General features: G+C 41.9%; 1 protein-coding gene across 2 annotated transcripts; it reads right to left on the bottom strand.

The window, feature by feature from the left end:
• Positions 1–32: 32 nt before the first annotated feature.
• On the bottom strand, positions 33–16,473 carry LOC310948179 (SLAIN motif-containing protein-like). 2 transcript variants are annotated; one of them, XM_083915223.1, is made up of 9 exons: positions 16,437–16,473; positions 13,595–14,256; positions 8,783–8,919; positions 7,429–7,560; positions 3,766–3,906; positions 3,210–3,539; positions 2,928–3,071; positions 1,477–1,762; positions 33–1,360 (listed from the first exon to the last, which is right to left on the bottom strand). In XM_083915223.1, the coding sequence occupies exons 2-9, from the start codon at positions 14,245–14,247 to the stop codon at positions 1,306–1,308; spliced, it is 1,878 nt and encodes a 625-aa protein (XP_083771349.1). In that variant the 5' UTR covers positions 14,248–14,256; positions 16,437–16,473; the 3' UTR covers positions 33–1,305. The 2 variants fall into 2 exon arrangements, with proteins under 2 accessions (XP_083771349.1, XP_083771348.1); XM_083915222.1 differs by lacking the exon at positions 16,437–16,473 and adding an exon at positions 14,996–15,188.
• Positions 16,474–18,978: the final 2,505 nt, after the last annotated feature.

Genomic DNA, 18,978 nt, shown 5'->3' with positions numbered 1-18,978 from the left:
GAGCAGAGTTACATTTACACAGACGATCTCCTGATGGGAACATATGTACCCCTGGTTATGAGACACAACATTTAAACGTTATAACATCAATGCATGAAAAAATATGTGTGGTTGCAAACTGGGCTCAGACATTGTATGCGCAAAATGAGGCCTGTGGGCCATTTTGTCAAAAGGGGTGGGTAGCGTCGAGCATTCGCTTGTGAGGCGTTTTTGGACCCAGGAAATATCCGGGAGATGCTGACGGTACTGCTGCTGCTTGTGCTGCGGATAGATTGCAGTGTGACAAATTAACCGTGGCATGCATGAGTTGTATAATAAAAAAAGGCAGAAATGCTGCAGTTGTAGTGTAAGGGTTGACTTTATTATTCATATTTATTACAGCTCTTAATTGTCAGAGGCACTCTGCATGAGGGTGCATAGCTGTCTAAGGCACAGGGCCTTCGTGCATAAACATTTTCTTCAATATAGTGGTATCCAAAAGCACACTCACACCACCTTTAGATATGCCGTAAAAATGCCTGCAAAATGCAGTAACATGATAGTACCTTCATTGATTCAAGATTTGCCTGGAATTAGAAAGAGTGTTGCAGCTGAAATGCACCTTGGCACAAACCATATTTTTTTCCATTTCTGTATTATTTATAAGGGCAGTGTGGTTTATAGGATTTGCATTGCTGTGTAAGCAAAGAGCATAACAAAAATACAACACAAATCTTAAGATAATCTCACAATGAACCAATTAAACATTCATAAATTCACACAGATCATTGTGGGACACATGGAAGATTTGTCATATTGCAGTTACACGATAAGGAAAAAAAACAAAACCAAGCATGCAACACTCAGCACCTTCATCTAGTAGGAATTTACACAGAAAAAGAGTGAACTACCAATATCTTCATTTCAATGTTCTTCATATCAATAACATCAACAGAACAGTAATACGACCCTTAATATTCCAGCAGTTTCCTCACAATTACCATAGAAAAATAAGTAAAATTGACACAAAAAAATCCTCTGGAAGCTCGGAGTCGGTCCATATCACGAGTGGAGGGTGCATGTGTGCCTTCTTGTCTGCCCACACATCTTCTCTGTGTGGGTTGACAATGTGTCATGCGAGGGAAAGAGATGAGTCTTGACTACGAATCCAGTGCAGCCCAGCACTCCAGTCTGAAATGGGGGTGGACCGAAAGGGTTTACGACACATTTGTGGACACAGTGGCTCTGTTCTTTGTACTATGAGACGTAATGGGGAGATTTCAGGTGAGGGTTGCAGCAGTGAATATCCTTCATCACCGGCCAGGATCAGTAACAGCCATCTTTCCAGGCTTCATCTGACATTTTAGTCATGCCCAAAGACCTGTCAATAAAATAGAAAATTAAGTCTTATCATGAATGAATAAAAATGCTGTTATTAAAAGGATATATTAATCAGCTTCTCAAAAGTCCTGACTAGATTTCCATTTACGCCCTCACCTCCTGGGGGGCTGTGAAAGTTTACTCCTGGTAGATGCCTGTCCTCGGCCCAAGGCAGCCCTCCCTGCCCCAGTGGAGGCTCTCCCGGGTATGTAGGCTACTCCATTGGCAGAGCCTGGAGACTGGACCCTGCGGCCCCCTCCTGCAGGGGGTGCTTGGACAACAGGCAGACCTCTGGAAGGCTGACGACCAGCTGCCATTGTTCCCACAGGAGTGACAGCTTTAACTGGAGTCCGCAGCGAGAGAGGTGACTGGCCACTGCTACGCAGCCGACTACAAGCCATACCTTGAGTAGAAGAAAGGCACAGTGGTGGAGAATCAATGAATGGGAACTCAAATATTGTTAATAAACACACAAGATAAATATGCTGTAGTTGAAATCCAAACCTGACTTGTGTCATGAAGGAGTTGTAGGAAACCTAGAAGGAGCAGTACTAGATTACCAACGATACGTTTGGAGTAAAGTAGTGGAGTAATCATGTAGGAGGTGAGTGAATTGAGGGTTACCTGTACATTACTTGAGTTTTGTCAGGAAAGATGAGTGGTCAGGGAAGGAGTAGGGATCTTATAAGTAGCCTTGCCCCATATACTGTATAGTATGAGTTTGTTATAGATGATGATTTGACTTGTTAGGGTTAGACTGCCAAGGTTTGATCGATACATCCATTTTGATGCATCAGACCGCTATTGGATTTTTTTGTGGGTTAACAGTTTGTCAATGTCATTCAAAGACAAACAAGTTGCACTTTTTCAATATTTTTTTTTACATTTAAGGATTTATTTACAAGTGATGTATTGTTTGTATACAGTATATATGTATGTAGTTATTATTTAATATTAATATGCTACCAGTTTGTGGATTTATTTTTGCTTCTTGCTGGATATTTGTTTGTTGAAAAGCAATCTGTTGGAATACATTACAGTTTTTTTGTTGACAGTAGCCTTTAGAGAACTTTTATTCAGATTTGTACCTGTAAATAAACAATGTGTTATTCACCAAAAATCGTTGCATGTGTCCTTCAGCTCTACTAAACATGTTGAATACATTTCCATACTCATAAAACATTTGAAAAGCCAATGTTTTGAACATTTTGAAAGTGACATTGCATCTCTTCATTTGTCGCAGTCTTCTTCCTGCCATCTGTCAGAGGAAGAATGTGAAACCCTTAACAATATGTATCCTGTCATCCAATGTGAGCACCCTTGTGCAAGAGATCAATAAAATGGGGAGCTACTCATAAAAAACGGATCCATAGCGCTAGTAGCGGTCAACTATTTCACAGGGTGCCTTTAAGAAGAATCTCTTGGAATATCGATCAAACCTTACCGGTGGACATGCAGAGGTTCAAGGAGGCCAGGTGATAGGATAAAAGTGACACAACAAAGGGCTATATGCAAGGAAAACTTGTACTAGAGGAGTGGTGCAGACTGGGTGAAGAGGGTAGGGTTACCTGTGGGGGGGGAGTGAGTCAGATGGGACATGCGGTTGCCAGAGCTCTGGAGGTTAGCCTCCATGCTGCGGCTGTTTCTGACTGCCTCCAGGGAACGTAGGCTGGTGCGGGGGGCCAGATTAGGCATGCTGTGCCTCAACTCTTCTGGAACCACACATAGATAACACATTTAGCGACAACAGTATGTGTATCATCACAACTTTGGTACAATGGGAATCTCTGTGATGGTCACTTGGATCTTCTTGATGTAGGGTATAAATGTTATTAATGGTTATAACTTACCCTCACTCTTGGCAAATTTAAGAAGCTCTGGGCTGGGGCCCTGGAGAGAACGTCTCGGTGTTCTTGTGCGTGGGGCCCCTAGTCGGCTGCTGTATTCCTGACCATGGTTAGAGGTGGAGGGAGACAGGCACCGGGGTGAGCCTAAGGGTGAGGGCGTGAAGCGATGTCGTCGCTGAGGCATGGAGCAGAACTCATCTTCCTCGTCCTCCAGGCTATAACTGTCAAATTCCTGATCGCTGTAGGTTCCACCACGGCGCAGGGACTGCAGAGAGGCTGTGGAGCTGCGCCGTGAGGCAGATGCTGAGCTTGAAGCATAATCCTGCCTCAGACCTGACACCAAAAATATAAAATTAATAAAGGGAGATATGCAAATGCACTTACATGATAGAGATTCATAGAAAAGCTTCAAAAGAGAGTCAGCATGCATATACGTATTTACACTGAGGCTGAGGAAATGTTTGCAATAAGGCTAAGTGCGCTAGCACTAGTCTCTTTCTTTCTTATCTGTGATAAACAATGACAGTCCATGTGATATCCACACAACATCTTTACTCACTCTCTTCCTGTAGGCGAGCCATGATCTGAACATCAGTGAGATCCTGCAGCTTATAGCCCATAGAGATGGAGTCATCTGATGTGCTGAGCTCACTGTCGATGGAGGACTGCGAGCTTAGGGCTGAGTGCATGGTTGTGACACCTGTAAAAAACACAGGGAGATACGGGTTACAAGCTGCATCTCACACATAAATGGTTATCAATGAGTAACCTACAGTGTATGACGGTTAGCGTGCTACCGCTTTGGAGAACCAGACTGGAGTCCCGACGCGGAAGCAAAGCAATGTATTGTTGTGGAAGGGTGCAGCACTCTAAATTTATTTTTGCCACCCAAAAAAACAATTTCAGTACAAATGTACTCTACATTTAGAATATGCATGTATAATATTATAGTAATAATGTTTTCAGCTTTCTCTTTCTTTTCTGTCTGGTTCTCCAATATAGCGGTGTGCAGACTGTCATCTACTGTTATGGCTAATAACCTCATACAACCCCACTTCACAATAGTCAAACTATCCCTTTAAATTTTCAAATAAAAGCCAGTACTGACATAATGGCCATGTGGTATGTTAAACAAATTAAGGCCATGGGGAATATATTGTGGGACCTGTATTTAATTAGCGCTAGGGTTCTCCAGGTAGGAGACAACAATTGTGCTGCACCTTTGATGATTATTCAAAACACTTTTCAGACTACATATTTAAATTTGTCATTTTGCAAAGTATACATTTCAAGTGGATACTCCCTTTGAATAAACACTGACAGGGTTTGCCTCTATTGTGCATAACAATGGTGCTACGTTAAAACCTGCACAGCCACAGGACAATCATATCACAGGATGATAACTAGTTTTCGGACCAAAATTGCCTAACAAAAAGGATGTCAGCCCCCGCAAAACAATACATGTATTAGGAGGCCTAAGTAAGGTACTGTCTCCTTTCATACCATAAAATGAGTATGACAAATGTTAGAACATCGTCTGTGTAGTCACTAATCTGTCAGACTCTTCTCAGTAGATGTTGGACTGATTAATAAGGTTCATATAACTGTATTATCGCCTCAAGGTAATCAAGCAGAGTGCATCACAGTGTTGATGAAAAACGTTGGTAAAATTGTTTGTGAAATATTGAAGAAAAAGCAGCTCAATCAGCTGGAGGTGTGTGAGGTATAACTCACCCCACCTCAGCTAACACACACAGAGCGCTGCCTGTATTAGGTTAAACTTAGATTTAAGTGTAATATTCACCAGACTGACCTGGCCAATATTCAAGAATTTCAGGTGTAAATGTAGACAAATCTTTGTTTGACACTATTGTTTAAATTAACAGGCCTCTCCACCCCGACTTCACTTGTTCAGCAACACGAGTTGGCATTCAGACTAGACCAGGCAGTATCGTGAAAACACCAGTACTTCAATTAATTTTGAATGGCAGTAGTGTGTTTAGTAGGTTGAGACAGAGGCTGCATTTACACAGCTTTCAGCAACTCCAGCGAATCGCCCCAGCGTTGTGCAGTGGTGAGAGTGTCACTTAAATGGCCCGTTTGTGTGACATCTTGTTCTTTAACCCCCTAATCTAGAATTTACAATTTGTTTTTTCTGTCAGTAGGTTGTTATGAAGGCAGCTTCACTGAGAAAGAGAAAGAAAAGAGAAGGCGGGAAAGAGCTTTGTGGTGGAGCTTGTTGCAGGAAACAATCAGCTGTTACACAAACGGGTAGTTAAATGCTTGTGTTTTGTTTTGTTACCCTCAGTGTTTTTTTTATTTTTTCCTATCGCCCGGTTACACGATTGGCCAACACAGCGCAACGTCAGGTTGCACTTTTCCAAAAGTTCAGTCCTTCTCAACATTTTGTTGCAGCTCACTGTGTTTTTTCTGGTAGCCCCTACCGCTACAGCCTAAATGTACAACTGCCATTTAAAATGAATGGGGGGACTTGCATTTTAATGCCCGCTTAGTCTAGAAAGGACTGTCTGCTGAGAGTGCCCAGGAAAGCTGCATGCTGGTTCCCCTGCAAGGTGAGTCTGTCTGAAACAGGCCTAACTCTCAGACTGAGTCAGATGGGAATTGACAACAAACATCTAGGAGCATATGGTTATGTAAAAAGTCCGGGATTAGACAGGGTCACCACCCACAAGCCAAGCATTTATAAGTTCATGCAAATATTTGTTATTTACAGGGTATTCATAACAACCAAAGTTAGTGTAATAATCACCTTTAATAGATCTATGTTTTTTATCCCATGAATTACAAAGTACTGTACATATACATGACATAATCACTGACCATCTTCCAAAATATAGTCTGCCAGGTGGACACTGTTTTCCATTCATTTCAGTACAACAACTCAAGCAAAGCTAACATGCTTGATATTAGCGCTGGGCGGTATGGCAAACATTTTACCACAGTATTTTTTAAGATTCTGGCGGTTGCATGTATGCATATATATTTTGAGTTTTTTGCATGACCGGGCTTTATTTTAAGTTTATAGTGGCTTATTCTGCTGTCAGAAGTACATAAAATATAAAAACAAGACGTTGACGAGAGTATAACATTAGAGCAGCGTTGGATGTTACTTGTGAGGAAGAACAGCATGGTCGATACAGTAACATCAAACCTAAAATCTAAATTTATAATATGGTAATCATAACATCTATAGTCTGTTTTATTGCTCAGGACCTAAGACCTTACAGTATAGTTAAAAGTTATGACTTTCGTAACGTGATACATGTGTTAGAGTTTGTCTTTTAATACAGTAGGCTTTCCCCCCTGTCTTTTATACCTGTGCCTATTGTGAAAATAGTAAACACAATACCATGTTATTCTGAAATGATACATTTGTCTTCCAGGAACAAAAAATACTTGGAATTCCCTGGTCTTTTCCTGGTCAGCTTATTTTAATTTGTTATGGAAAATGAACATCTTCATTAAACACATGATGAGAACTGTATCAGATCCCATCGAATCAAACTGAATAGTTATATATTAAAATGTATCATTCCCCAAATCCTATTGTAGCCCATGTATCTAGATATTGGTATTGGATGATCTTAAAAAATAGAGATGCACACCCCTAAAGTGTATGTATATTTAACCCGGAAGTGTTATTGAGACCAAAGGTCTCTTTTTCTGTTCCTGAGTTTAACCGTTATCAAGATCTTCATCTTTGAGTCCAAGAGGACATTTGCGCCAACGTTGAAGGAAATCCCTCCAGGGGTTCCTGAGATATCAAGTTCACAAGAATCGGTCTGACAACCCCAAAACATAATGCTTCCTGCCACGGTTGTCGCCGGCACAGAGGCATAAAAATGAAACCTTACATAATGTTCACTGTGATGGACATACTTTGTTATTTAGTACAGTAATAAAATGAATGGCAAACAATGGCTGTCTAGTAAAAGAAGAAAGTCAATCTAGAAAACATGTTGGAAAATGGTTAAAGGGAATGTGCAGTATATGCAACACACAGTAAAATAGGTAGACATGCAAAAATGCCAGAATAGTCTTTAAAAAAAAATACCATTCAGATCCCAGAAGGGACACGTTGTTGATGCATTAGTGCACACACACAACAACTGACCTACATCCTTACAATAACCGGCGTCAATCCCACTGTAGTGTGTCGAGCAGAAAATGAGGAGCACAGTGTGTTAATGTCATGCCATACCTGAGCTGCCACAGGTTAGTAGGGATTTGTTAGTTGATTTGTGGTACCCAGGAGAGATCAGGCCTGAGCCTGCCGAGCCTGCCGAGCCTGCCTCTGCTGATGGGCTACTGTACATGTTCCTCCATCGAGACGCTGCAGAGAACAGGAGAGGGGAGATTAGATATTGTCCGAGAAGAATGTAGCCACTTTAAAGAGACAACATGTAAGACGTGAAAAATATCACATATAATAAAAGTATGGTTGGGCTCAATGTAAACTATATAAAGGGCCCTCCTGTTAAGTGGTAAGCGGCAGTGCCTGGGTGCACAGACTGTGTGAGTCTTCCAACCTGTACCTGCTATTTTGGTTCTTTTAGGTGCAGCAGTGCAAAGTGCAAAAAGGTGAATTTAGATGGACAGGTGTGGTGATTAATAAATGCAATCTCATTGAGACCTCATATCTGCAGCCAGAGGCAGATGGTGTATTAATCTGAAGGAGAAGCTTTTCATATGGATAATGTAACTGTCATCGTCACTTCTTGCTCATTTTCAGGTTAATACTTTTGGTTTATCAGCTTTGCTGCTTTACCACAGTAACACAATATGAAGACAGTTTGGTGTTTAGTGTAAAAGCAGGTGTAGGTGTAAATAATTTCACAGAAGAGCTTTGAGAACAAATCATCATCTATGACTTACATACATACTCTAGGGTTATGTTTAGACAACTTTTAAAAACTTGTTTCAGTCACCTCTACTGCTAACCCTATAATCTCTCGCCAACAGGCAGTTTCATTGCTGGTGCTGTCGTTTAAAAAGGAGAGCTGACCCAGGGGGGGTAATTCAACCCAGCCCATGACTACATGTAGTCATTCAGCCCTGGTGTGAATAGCTCTGTTGTTCAGGTTCTGCAGAGTGTAGGAAGTAGGAGCCACGAGCAGGATAAATAATATATGGGTCCTGTTGAATCAGACACAAACTTCAACGTACACACCATGAACCCATCCACTGTGAGCTCTCAGGCTTTGTCACTCGACTAACACACACACACACACACACACACACACAGATCTGTGCACATGCACAATGAATGTGAGCAGTAAATAAGAAAGCAGGCCATTCACAGAGGGAGGTAAGACTGTGCTGAATTAGGTGCCTTAATCTTGATTCAGGCCAACCACCTCTAAGGCAGCAACATGTGACCCACCCTCATAAAAAATGTGTTTTCTCATTTTGAAGCTGTTGTTGCTTAGCATTTGTGATGGACTGAGGATTGCTAATCTTAAACAGGGAATGGATAAAAATGCAGATTACAAAATATTACGGTTCAGACATTTCGAAGTGTTAAATGCAAAAAAAACGTCAATATGTTTACATACTCTGGTCCAAACGGCTAATCAGGGTCCGACATGCTATTTCTGTCTCTGGGCTGCGATGGTCAAGAGCCTGCCGACACCACTTCAATGGAGACCCTGGGCCTTGATCTGCTACTTGCTTTTTTGGAGACACATATAACCTGTAGAGAAGAGACAGACAAGAAGAAAACAACCAAGGGTTACCAAGGAGAATGGGAGAAATGACAAGAAGTAAAAGGGATTGGGAGAGCAACACAGAGAAGAGAAAATTGAGGTAGCTCAGGGCCTTTTATTAAACATGCTTGTGCCAGTAACTACAGAGCAAAGATTTGACTAACTAGAGATTAGTGTGAACTACTGGACCGTGAAGTATGCACTTAATAGTATTGAGCAAACCATGCACGCAGTAAGAATGTTTTGCACAATGTACAACATAGGCGTAACTGACTACAGGCAGAATTAACCCAACCAACGAATAGGACACTGAAGCAGCAAAGATCCCACATGACATCAAACAACCAAGGCGTTTTGTTTAAAGTGAATAATGTAATCAGATCAAACAGCAACGTGAGCTAATACTTTAAGTAAGTAATGCATCTTTAAATATCCTTATAACTGCCTCAACCTGCTTCTCAAACAGGACTGTTGAGACAAATCTATATTTGCCTCATCTACATATCCCGCTGATCCTGTAATGACAGACCACATCAGCCCCTTTGAGCTTACTGCAACCCTAAAATCATCTAGACATTACCCAGCGGAGGTGTATGTGAGAACACCGTGTAATGTTCGATTGAGCCTCAAGTGTGACAATTCACAGCGAGCAAGTGGGGATGTTGATGACGTTTCTATCAAGAAAACAGACATCCTAGGGTGAAGAAGAAAGGTGATTTACACCAAGATGGCAGTGCACATCTAACTGGAGAGATGACGAGATTCAGGAATTTCTGGGGGGCTTGTTGTGTCAGCACCAGCTCAGTCTGCAGGGACTTGGCCCGACCTGCCGGTTGCTAGTTCAAGTCCCACATATGGACTAAGCATGGTAGTTGACTGGAAGCTTGAGAGGTGTAGGGTCACATCCCGGGCACAGCTGAGGTGCCACTGAGCAAGGCACCGAACCCCAAACTCGGAGGGCACTTCCACCGGCAGCACCACTCTGACATCTATCCATTTGAGGCATATGTATAGATCCGGTTTGCATGTGTTGGCCTGTGTCTAATACGTGAAATGCAAAAATTTCCCCTTCGGGATTCTTCATCTTCTTCTTCTCCTTCCTCTTTTTTATGACCAAAGTACGAACGGCAACATCGCTGCCGTGTAATTAAGCATCATGTCCTGCCTGCTGGATGCTCTACCTAGCACCACGCCCTGTCTAAACATGCAGACTATTTCCAGTAAATGATAAAGCGCCTGATGCGGACAAACACCTGTTGTGTGCTATATATGTGAAAGGGCAACTTGGGACAATGTCCACACCTGAGAAAACAGCTTTAGATTACATCCACAGTCATACAATTTTTAATTTAGTGTTATATTATCAGGATACAGCTTAACTTCCACTGCCAGAAAAACGACCAGCAAGACTCCTCTGAAATGCGTCCGGTGTTGCCCAAGTGAGAGCAAACAGTCCACCACAAGCTTTGAACTGGTGGTCACATGGGCTGATCCTTTGAGTTGGGTACACAAAAGGCCCGAGAAGGACTGGTTCTGGACCAATCAACTACAAATCATCTTCCCATTGGGCAAACACAAAAGGACCCATTTCCCAGTGGAATCAGCAACAATACATAGAGCAATATTCAGGTCACATCCTGTCATCCTGGGGCTGGTGGTGGGTGCGGGCTTCTTCTTTTACATACAATCTGTGTGTTCGATGTAGAATAATGACGCATGTTCTGCTTGTGTTTGATGCAGAATTTTAGTCACAGGTCGGTTGCTGCCATTCATGCAAGACACAGGTCTGAAAATGTAGGTTTATTAGCATAACTGCCAAACCAAAAAAATAGGCCAAACTAGAATTGGTGTAGCATACCCCTACAATCATTTAAAAGTAAATCTGAGATAAGGAGAGAATCATTTGAGGAAGAAGTAAATTACAGTATATCTATACTGTTCTATGTTCTTCCTTTCATTATAAAACCAAGCAGTGTCATATCTGTGTTCGACTACAGCCAGGAGCAGCATGACAGAGGCACGTTGAATAACTTCCTTTAAGGCAATGAAAGTGCAAATTCAGGTTAATTCTGCTCAACTGCGTCAGTGTGGGGAACATAAATTAGGAGTTATTGGGCTTAGGCCGTGTGTGGAGTCTAATAGGCTGGAGACACCATATTGCTTGTGAAAAGAAACAAAAAACTTAAACTATCTCAGGTTATCTACCAATATGCTTTAAAGCAATATGGACATTCACATGGCAATTTTGAGTTGACCTAGAGGGGTTGAAATGAGGGTTCTAAATGAACTTTTTTGATCACCAGCCAATCTGAATTTCCACTAGCCAATTTTTTCTGGTGAAAATAAGATCAATTTTGAGTGCCACTGAATGCATTTGATCATTTTATCATCATTGTTGGCATGAAAAACACCTATCAAGTACAATACATACAACTAAATACACAAACATTTCATTTAAAGCTTAGGATCTCGCTCCTTCTATAATTATATCTATCTATCTATCTATAGTATAATGCATACAAGTTCCTTAGGCTCTCCTGAAGACTTCGGGCATGCTCATGGTCCTATACTGCCTCGACTTTAAAATTACTAGTTCCCACCACAAATTTGTTCGTTTTGTTTTTTTCTTTCACTTGCATACAATCCTGACAAAACACGACAACGTATTTGCGATCAAACACAAGCTATTAACGACCCGTCCGCCATTTGGCATTAAATTTTCTTTTCTTTGTTTCTCTGTCGATATCCTCATCCCCTGTCTCTTTCCTCTACTCGGCCCCAGAAGTCTGTCCCAACGACCGCCTTATTTAGTTTAATCTGAACTTTTGACTTTACTAACGTTAGCCAATTCCCTCCTCTTTAGTCATTTAGTTTAATCTGAACTTTTGACTTTACTAACGTTAGCTAACTCCGTCCTCTTTCAGTCTATTCTCCTGCTTCGGCTCCGTTCTTGTTCCTTGTGTTTCTGTTGGACGCTCGTTTCCATGGTTTCTCACCCTGGTTTCACTGCAAACTGCGCACAGCCAATGGGCGTATGAAACATCATCAGGTAGCATTACGGCACAGCGTTCATGGAAAATGTAGGAAGTACTGCCACAGGGAACAGAGCCTTGTATCATGCATGTAATGCCTCACATTGTACATCACCGGCCAAACTGGCTATTAAGGTATTATTTACACATTTATTAATTTAGAACCCTGGTTGAATCATTGCCTGTCAAGTTTAATCAGATCTGGAAACTATTCTTTAGTGGGGATTCTGTGCCACTGGCTATATATTTTTTTCTCTTGTGCAGATATTATCCTATGAACCAAATACCCACAACGCAACATCCTGCAGTTGCTCTCAGCTCCCGTGATTCTGTCCGTGTTGCAGTCTGGTCACACAGGGGGGCCCTCAGATCACATGCTGTGCAATCCCACCCAAAGCAGTTTAGCCATGCAGCAGCATCCAGCACAGAGCAGATCAGATTATGTCGCCGTTAGGATTACTCAATGTTTTGGCTATGATAACCTCACAAAGCACATATGGTATGGCTAATGATGTCAAACTGAAAATAAGTCCTGAATGGTCTAGCTGATAAGCTGCTAAAGTAGCCACCGGGACGGGAACAATATGGTAGTTGTTTAAGGCAATGCAACATGCACAGCCTAAACAAATATGTCTAGGCAGAACTCTTGCATGAAATTAACATGAATTATTAGTTATTAATCCTCCTATCACTGGTCCTTTTGGGTAATTAGATTCTGCTAATTAAAATGTAACTCTTATCTAAAAACAAACAGGGTGTTAGAAGCTTTAACCTGAACTAATGCAGACATATTTTAGTTGATCTTTAGTACATGGTGTAACCAGGCTTAGTGATTGTAATTCATGCTGGTTTTAGTTTGTTTTTTTCTTCGTTCAGCAAAACCTGTCAAACAGGTTGCAGATCTGTCCCGCCTGTTGTTTACCCTGGTCAGGGAGCTCAGAGTCAAGTTTTGAAGACAATTGACTGTCTCTCACTCTTGTATTCATGTCAACTCCTTCTGAACTTTTTCACTGTGGCTGGCTGTTTTGTCTTTTACCGCTTCCTTGTCACTACGGTGTCTCTCCATCACTTACACCTCATAATTTCCTTCTAATTACAGTAAATATTCTGAGTAAAATGTTTGCCATATGTATTCAAAGCTTTGAAAGTAAAAGACTCTCCATGAATTTGGGGTTAAGGGGGTGTGGATGAGGGGGGATGCAGTTGCTGTCTTGGCTAAGAATAAAATCCAATTTTAAATCAAAATAACCTAATTCTTCAGTATGATGCAAAGTCATTTCCTGCAGGAAAGTAACACAGTTTAGAATCAGAGGTTAGAATGGAAAAAGCACAAGTGACTCATCTGGCTGTAGGGGCTCCTCTACCTATACACATGCGAATGAAACAACTTTAAATGCAGCATCACTGTGGCCTGTATTGGCAGAAATCAACTTCCTCTAAAGGTAACTCATATGCGCTGCTACATACTATGGAAATAACTTGTTATCTCTCTCACATTTGCAAATGTTTTGATACAGCAGAGCTATCTGACCAGTAATATATCTTGAATAACCCAAACAAGTTGGATAAGGGGAGGGTATGAAAGCATCACTAGAGAGCAGAGACAAGCAGTGCAGATAATGAAACATACCAACTGTCCTCGTCCTCTACGTCTGCACACTCATCCTCCAAATCTAGGACATCCACATCATCCAGTGCAGTTTGGTCCACCCCTGAGTAGTTCTCTGCAAGTGTCTCTGACTCAAAACTTTCCTGAGAGGGGCTCTCTGGTGTCTGGGACTGTCCCGCTCCGTTGCTGCATGTCAAGGTGAGGAAGCCCCCACATGGACCCTGATCCTCCTCTCCTACGTCCTCCTCTTCCTCCAGCCTGTTGGCCACAGACAGAGGGGACATCTCTTCGCCACTGCTGCTGTCCTGAGCTGGGGACAGTTCAAAGTCTGTGCTGCCCAGCTCGCCGCTGTGCTCCAGTCTGAGGTGGGAGTTGGTCACCTCTTTGCAAGTCAGTCTCTCATTGATATTGACAGCAGCTGTGAGGTTGCTGTTGCTGCTGGCTCCTCTGTGGATGATAGTCTTGCTCCCTCTGTTGCGCAGGGTCTCATTCTGGACCTCCAGCCGACGAACAAGCTCCTGTAACTTTCGGACCTCCTCTAGCTCCACCCCTGCCAGGTCCTGACCCCTCTCCTCTTCTTCCTCCTCCTCGCAGCCGTGCTTGGAGCTCTCCATGAGGCCAGTGGGACCATTGTCAGCCTGGGGGACCACGCTGGCACTGTCCGGGACCACCATGCTCCTTCTCTATTGAGAAGAAAAGCAACATTTACAGAAATTACACGATGACAAAACAGAGCAGCTCTACACATCAATGCATTAGTCACAGCTTGATAGTACTCCAGGCAAGGCAGGATGCTGCTAAACCTGACTCCCAAGGAGGTCAGGTTCTAAAACTCCCCTTTTTATTGTTGATGTTTTTTCCTGTTTTTTTTTCTTTTCTTCAAAATAATCTGTTTGAATCACACGTTTTTACAGTTTACATTTTGTCGGATTATTCACAATATAATGGTGATGAACACTTGTTCGAGATGAATTTTCCCTAGCGCCCCAACAGCCTCTAGACACCATTACTGAATGGGCGCTATTTTGCCAACAGCCCCCCCCCCCAACAACACATGGTAACTAATAACTACACCATAATAAATGTAGAAACCCCAGTTCGAGATTATTCAGACACATGCAAAGCTTTTGGTCGTAGTCACACGAAGTAGCTCTGGTATCCACGCGTCGCTTGTTATTAACTAGCTCGAGTTCAGCTAACAATCACTACTATTTACATGATCACCCTCGTCGTAACGTTGCCAACTCTGCAACTGCAATTACCGCAGCACAACGATAGCTACAACAGGATGGCGTACACCACTACATCTACATTTAAGATATGAAACCACAGCTGCTATATTTTAATATTTCTAGTCATATGTGTACATTTGAGCCTTCTAGTTAATGTTAGATAGTATGCTAACAGCAAAAACAATCGTACCGGTGAGTGAGCCGTGTTGTCCCCAGTTGATGACTGAGCCTCCCCCGCCACTCAGAGCTCAAACTCCTCCGTGGGCACCAGCGAGTACATGAATGAAGCAGCTAATTACGACCACCTGAATGGTCCTCGGCTATATTGTGATTGTCAAGACAGCGGAATAAATGTACAACTAGCTAGTCCATGTTTTCTTTTTTTGCTGGAGCATCACCGTGGTAGTGTTCCTGGCGTATCGCTCACCGCTAACTAGCTTGTTGGACTTCAGTTAGCAGAACAGACCTGCAGCAGAGCGCCCCTCCTCCTGTGGGGTTTCTCTGTTATTTGGCGCCCCCAATGGGAGAGGTGTGGTACTGCAGAAACATCTCTTCGTAATTAGCATTGTAGCCATTGGGTGTCGCTGTTTACATAATTTTGCTACATGGGTAGTTTACCTGCAATAATGACTAATGACAGTGAGAGATGGCCATCATTCTTAGACAGATAGATAGATAGATCGATCGATCGATCGATAGCTAGATAGATAGATAGATAGATAGATAGATAGATAGATAGATAGATACACCTATGATTGAAGTTGTATTTGAGTAGAGACAGAAAGTGTCTCAAGATATTGGCAAGTCAAAGTAGATCCTCTACTACTTATGTTGACTAAGAAAACGTTTTTGTGTTTGAGTGAACCCTCAACAGAGTTCAACACTTTATAAGACCTCCCTTCCTGACTATCTACATCTGTTCTATCTATTTAAAGGCAATATATATATATATATATATATATAATATTTAAATAAAATAGTGAAGCTGCTACAGAAAAGTAAAAACTAAAAGTTGTAGTATGAATGGATGAAATGGTAGTTTGAGTGTCTCCTGGCCTCCTGACCCACTCATTTATTCTGAAAAATGCAACAAAGTGTACAGGGGGTTAAGAGGGGGGCAATTGTAGGGGTGCTGACCACCTCAGATGAGGGTGTTAACATTTTTAAAATTGATGACACAGAGAAGTCCCATCTGATCGACTCTACCTCAGCATTGGACTTGCAAGGCTAGGGCTGATTTAAAACAGTAGCAGTTTCAACACATGAAATGCAACAGTGAGAAAACAGTAGCATTAATGTGTTTCATCATGGTACAGTCATATCATTTAGTTTACTACAGTAAAAAAAAAAACATGTTTAAGTGTGCCGTACCTCTGCAAGGAAGTCATGATGCTACTAAAAGTACCTGTATAACTTGTTTTGCAAGAGACAATAATCATGTGTACGTATGCAAAGATTGAACACAGCAGGCAATAAAAATACAGGTGGGACAGTTAATGAGTTCATAAGTATCTCCATGACGATACATGAGCATGAATCACATAGCCTATAAAAGTTTGTGGTTTTCAGTATATGGCTGGAGAATTATATTAAGGGACATTATATATGATATCAAGTTTTTGTACCTGTACCTCTTATCTCTTTAGTTTTGCCCTCATGTGATTTTTCTCTTCTTGTGCTGCAATGTCTAGTCTGTTGTCATAGTGCAGACATGCCTGATCCTGAAAGATCTGTGAAAAAGAGAAAAACAAGCATACCATCAGTTTTTTTCCTGCAGATTCCTAAAAGTTATTCCCTTGAAAAGTAAGATTTTATTTATGATTTCAGGCTCCCTTACAACAGAAAGGAAATTGTAAATCATTGTAAGTCTTAATAGTTTAAGGGTAAAAGTCAAATTGGATGGTATAAAAATAAGTATATCTTTGCTCTCAAGTCCCTGCATGTTGTTCTATGAGCATGTTTCACCAGGCTTCTTGTAGAAAAACACACCCTGAACTATCTAAAGCAATCGTGTAGCCGCTGATCCGTGTGATGCATTTCTCCTTTCTCAGTATAGGCTTTCCAAAGCATGATCATACTGCAAAGACACAAGATCCAAGTGGACCTTTTTCTATACGTAATATGCATTCAAAACAGTATTTTAGTGAAACCCCTGCGTATGGAAACGAAGACTCACTGTTTCAACTTAAAACCATATCACATGTTGGTTATGTGGAATGTGCAACGCCTGCAGTGGATACACTCCCTTTCCTTCAGCAGGCTCAGACCTGTTGTAACTCCAGAGGAGGTTCTGACAGTGAAAAGGATTCAGTCAACTGTTCAGAACTGAAGTCAGATACAGTGGGTACGGAAAGTATTCAGACCCCCTTAAATTTTTTACTCTTTGTTAAATTGCAGCCATGTGCTAAAATCATTTAAGTTCATTTTTTTCCTCATTAATGTACACACAGCACCCCATATTGACAGAAAAACACAGAATTGTAGACATTTTTACAGATTTATTAAAAAAGAAAAACTGAAATATCACATGGACATAAGTATTCAGACCCTTTGCTCAGTATTGAGTGGAAGCACCCTTTTGAGCTAATACAGCCGTGAGTCTTCTTGGGAATGATGCAACTAGTTTTTCACACCTGGATTTGGGGATCCTCGGCCATTCCTCCTTGCAGATCCTCTCCAGTTCTGTCAGGTTGGATGGTGAACGTTGGTGGACAGCCATTTTGAGGTCTCTCCAGAGATGCTCAATTGGGTTCAAGTCAGGGCTCTGGCTGGGCCATTCAAGAACAGTCACAGAGTTGTTCCGAAGCCACTCCTTCGTCATTTTAGCTGTGTGCTTAGGGTCATTGTCTTGTTGGAAGGTGAACCGTCGGCCCAGTCTGAGGTCCATAGCACTCTGGAAAAGGTTTTCGTCCAGGATATCTCTGTACTTGGCCGCATTCATCTTTCCTTCAATTGCAACCAGTCGTCCTGTCCCTGCAGCTGCAAAACACCCCCACAGCATGATGCTCCCACCACCACACTTGACTGTAGGGATGGTGTTGGGCAGGTGATGAGCGGTGCCTGGTTTTCTCCACACATACCGCTTAGAATTAAGGCCAAAAAGTTCTATCTTTGTCTCATCAGACCAGAGAATCTTATTTATCATAGTCTGGGAGTCCTTCATGTGTTTTTTGGCAAATTCTATGCGGGCTTTCATGTGTCTTACTCTGAGGAGAGGCTTCCGTCGGGCCACTCTGCCATAAAGCCCTGACTGGTGGAGGGCTGCAGTGATGGTTGACTTTCTTGAACTTTCTCCCATCTCCTCACTGCATCTCTGGAGTTCAGCCACTGTGATCTTTGGGTTCTTCTTTACCTCTCTCACCAAGGCTCTTCTCCCCCGATTGCTCAGTTTGGTTGGACGGCCAGCTCTTGGAAGAGTTCTTGCCATCCCATACGTCTTCCATTTAAGGATTATGGAGGCCACTGTGCTCTTGGGAACTTTAAGTGCAGCAGAAATTTTTTTGTATCCATGGCCAGATCTGTGCCTTGCCACAATTCTGTCTCTGAGCTCTTCAGGCAGTTCCTTCGACCTCATGATTCTCATCTGCTCTGACATGCACTGTGAGCTGTAAGGTCTTATATAGACAGGTGTGTGGCTTCCTTAATCAAGTCCAATCATTAGAATTAAACACAGCTGGACTCCAATGAAGGTGTAGAACCATCTCATGGATGATCAGAAGAAATGGACAGTACCTGAGGTAAATATACAAGTGTCACAGCAAAGGGTCTGAATACTTATGTCCATGTGATATTTCAGTTTTTCTTTTTTAATAAATCTGTAAAAATGTCTACAATTCTGTGTTTTTCTGTCAATATGGGGTGCTGTGTGTACATTAAAAGGAAAAAAAATGAACTTAAATGATTTTAGCACATGGCTGCAATTTAACAAAGAGTAAAAAATTTAAGGGGGTCTGAATACTTTCCGTACCCACTGTATATGTAGGCTATGTGCAGCCATGGAAATATAAATATATGCAAGCCCACAAACAAGGATCACTGTTTTTTTAATTATTCAAATGAAACTTGGACATTGCAATAGGCTTTGGAGGAAATTGGGTATACTTATGCTATGCTCATTTTCAGGTTCATACTTGTATTTTGGGTTTTGTTCAACATTTAAATAGGGGCCCAACA

This window comes from Echiichthys vipera, assembly GCF_963691815.1.
Source record: "Echiichthys vipera genome assembly, chromosome: 6".
Classification (NCBI taxonomy): Eukaryota; Metazoa; Chordata; class Actinopteri; order Perciformes; family Trachinidae; genus Echiichthys; species Echiichthys vipera.
Note: the sequence above shows the minus strand (reverse complement) of the source record. Positions and strands in the feature narration are given on the sequence as shown.

Excerpts from the sequence above, each read along its gene's own strand:
- LOC310948179 (XM_083915223.1), bottom strand. The coding sequence starts at position 14,247 with ATGGTGGTCCCGGACAGTGCCAGCGTGGTCCCCCAGGCTGACAATGGT. Across the intron at positions 3,072-3,209 it reads TAAATTTGCCAAGAGTGAGG|AAGAGTTGAGGCACAGCATG; the intron begins GTAAGTTATAAC and ends GTGTGGTTCCAG. Across the intron at positions 1,361-1,476 it reads CTTTCACAGCCCCCCAGGAG|GTCTTTGGGCATGACTAAAA; the intron begins GTGAGGGCGTAA and ends TTTTATTGACAG.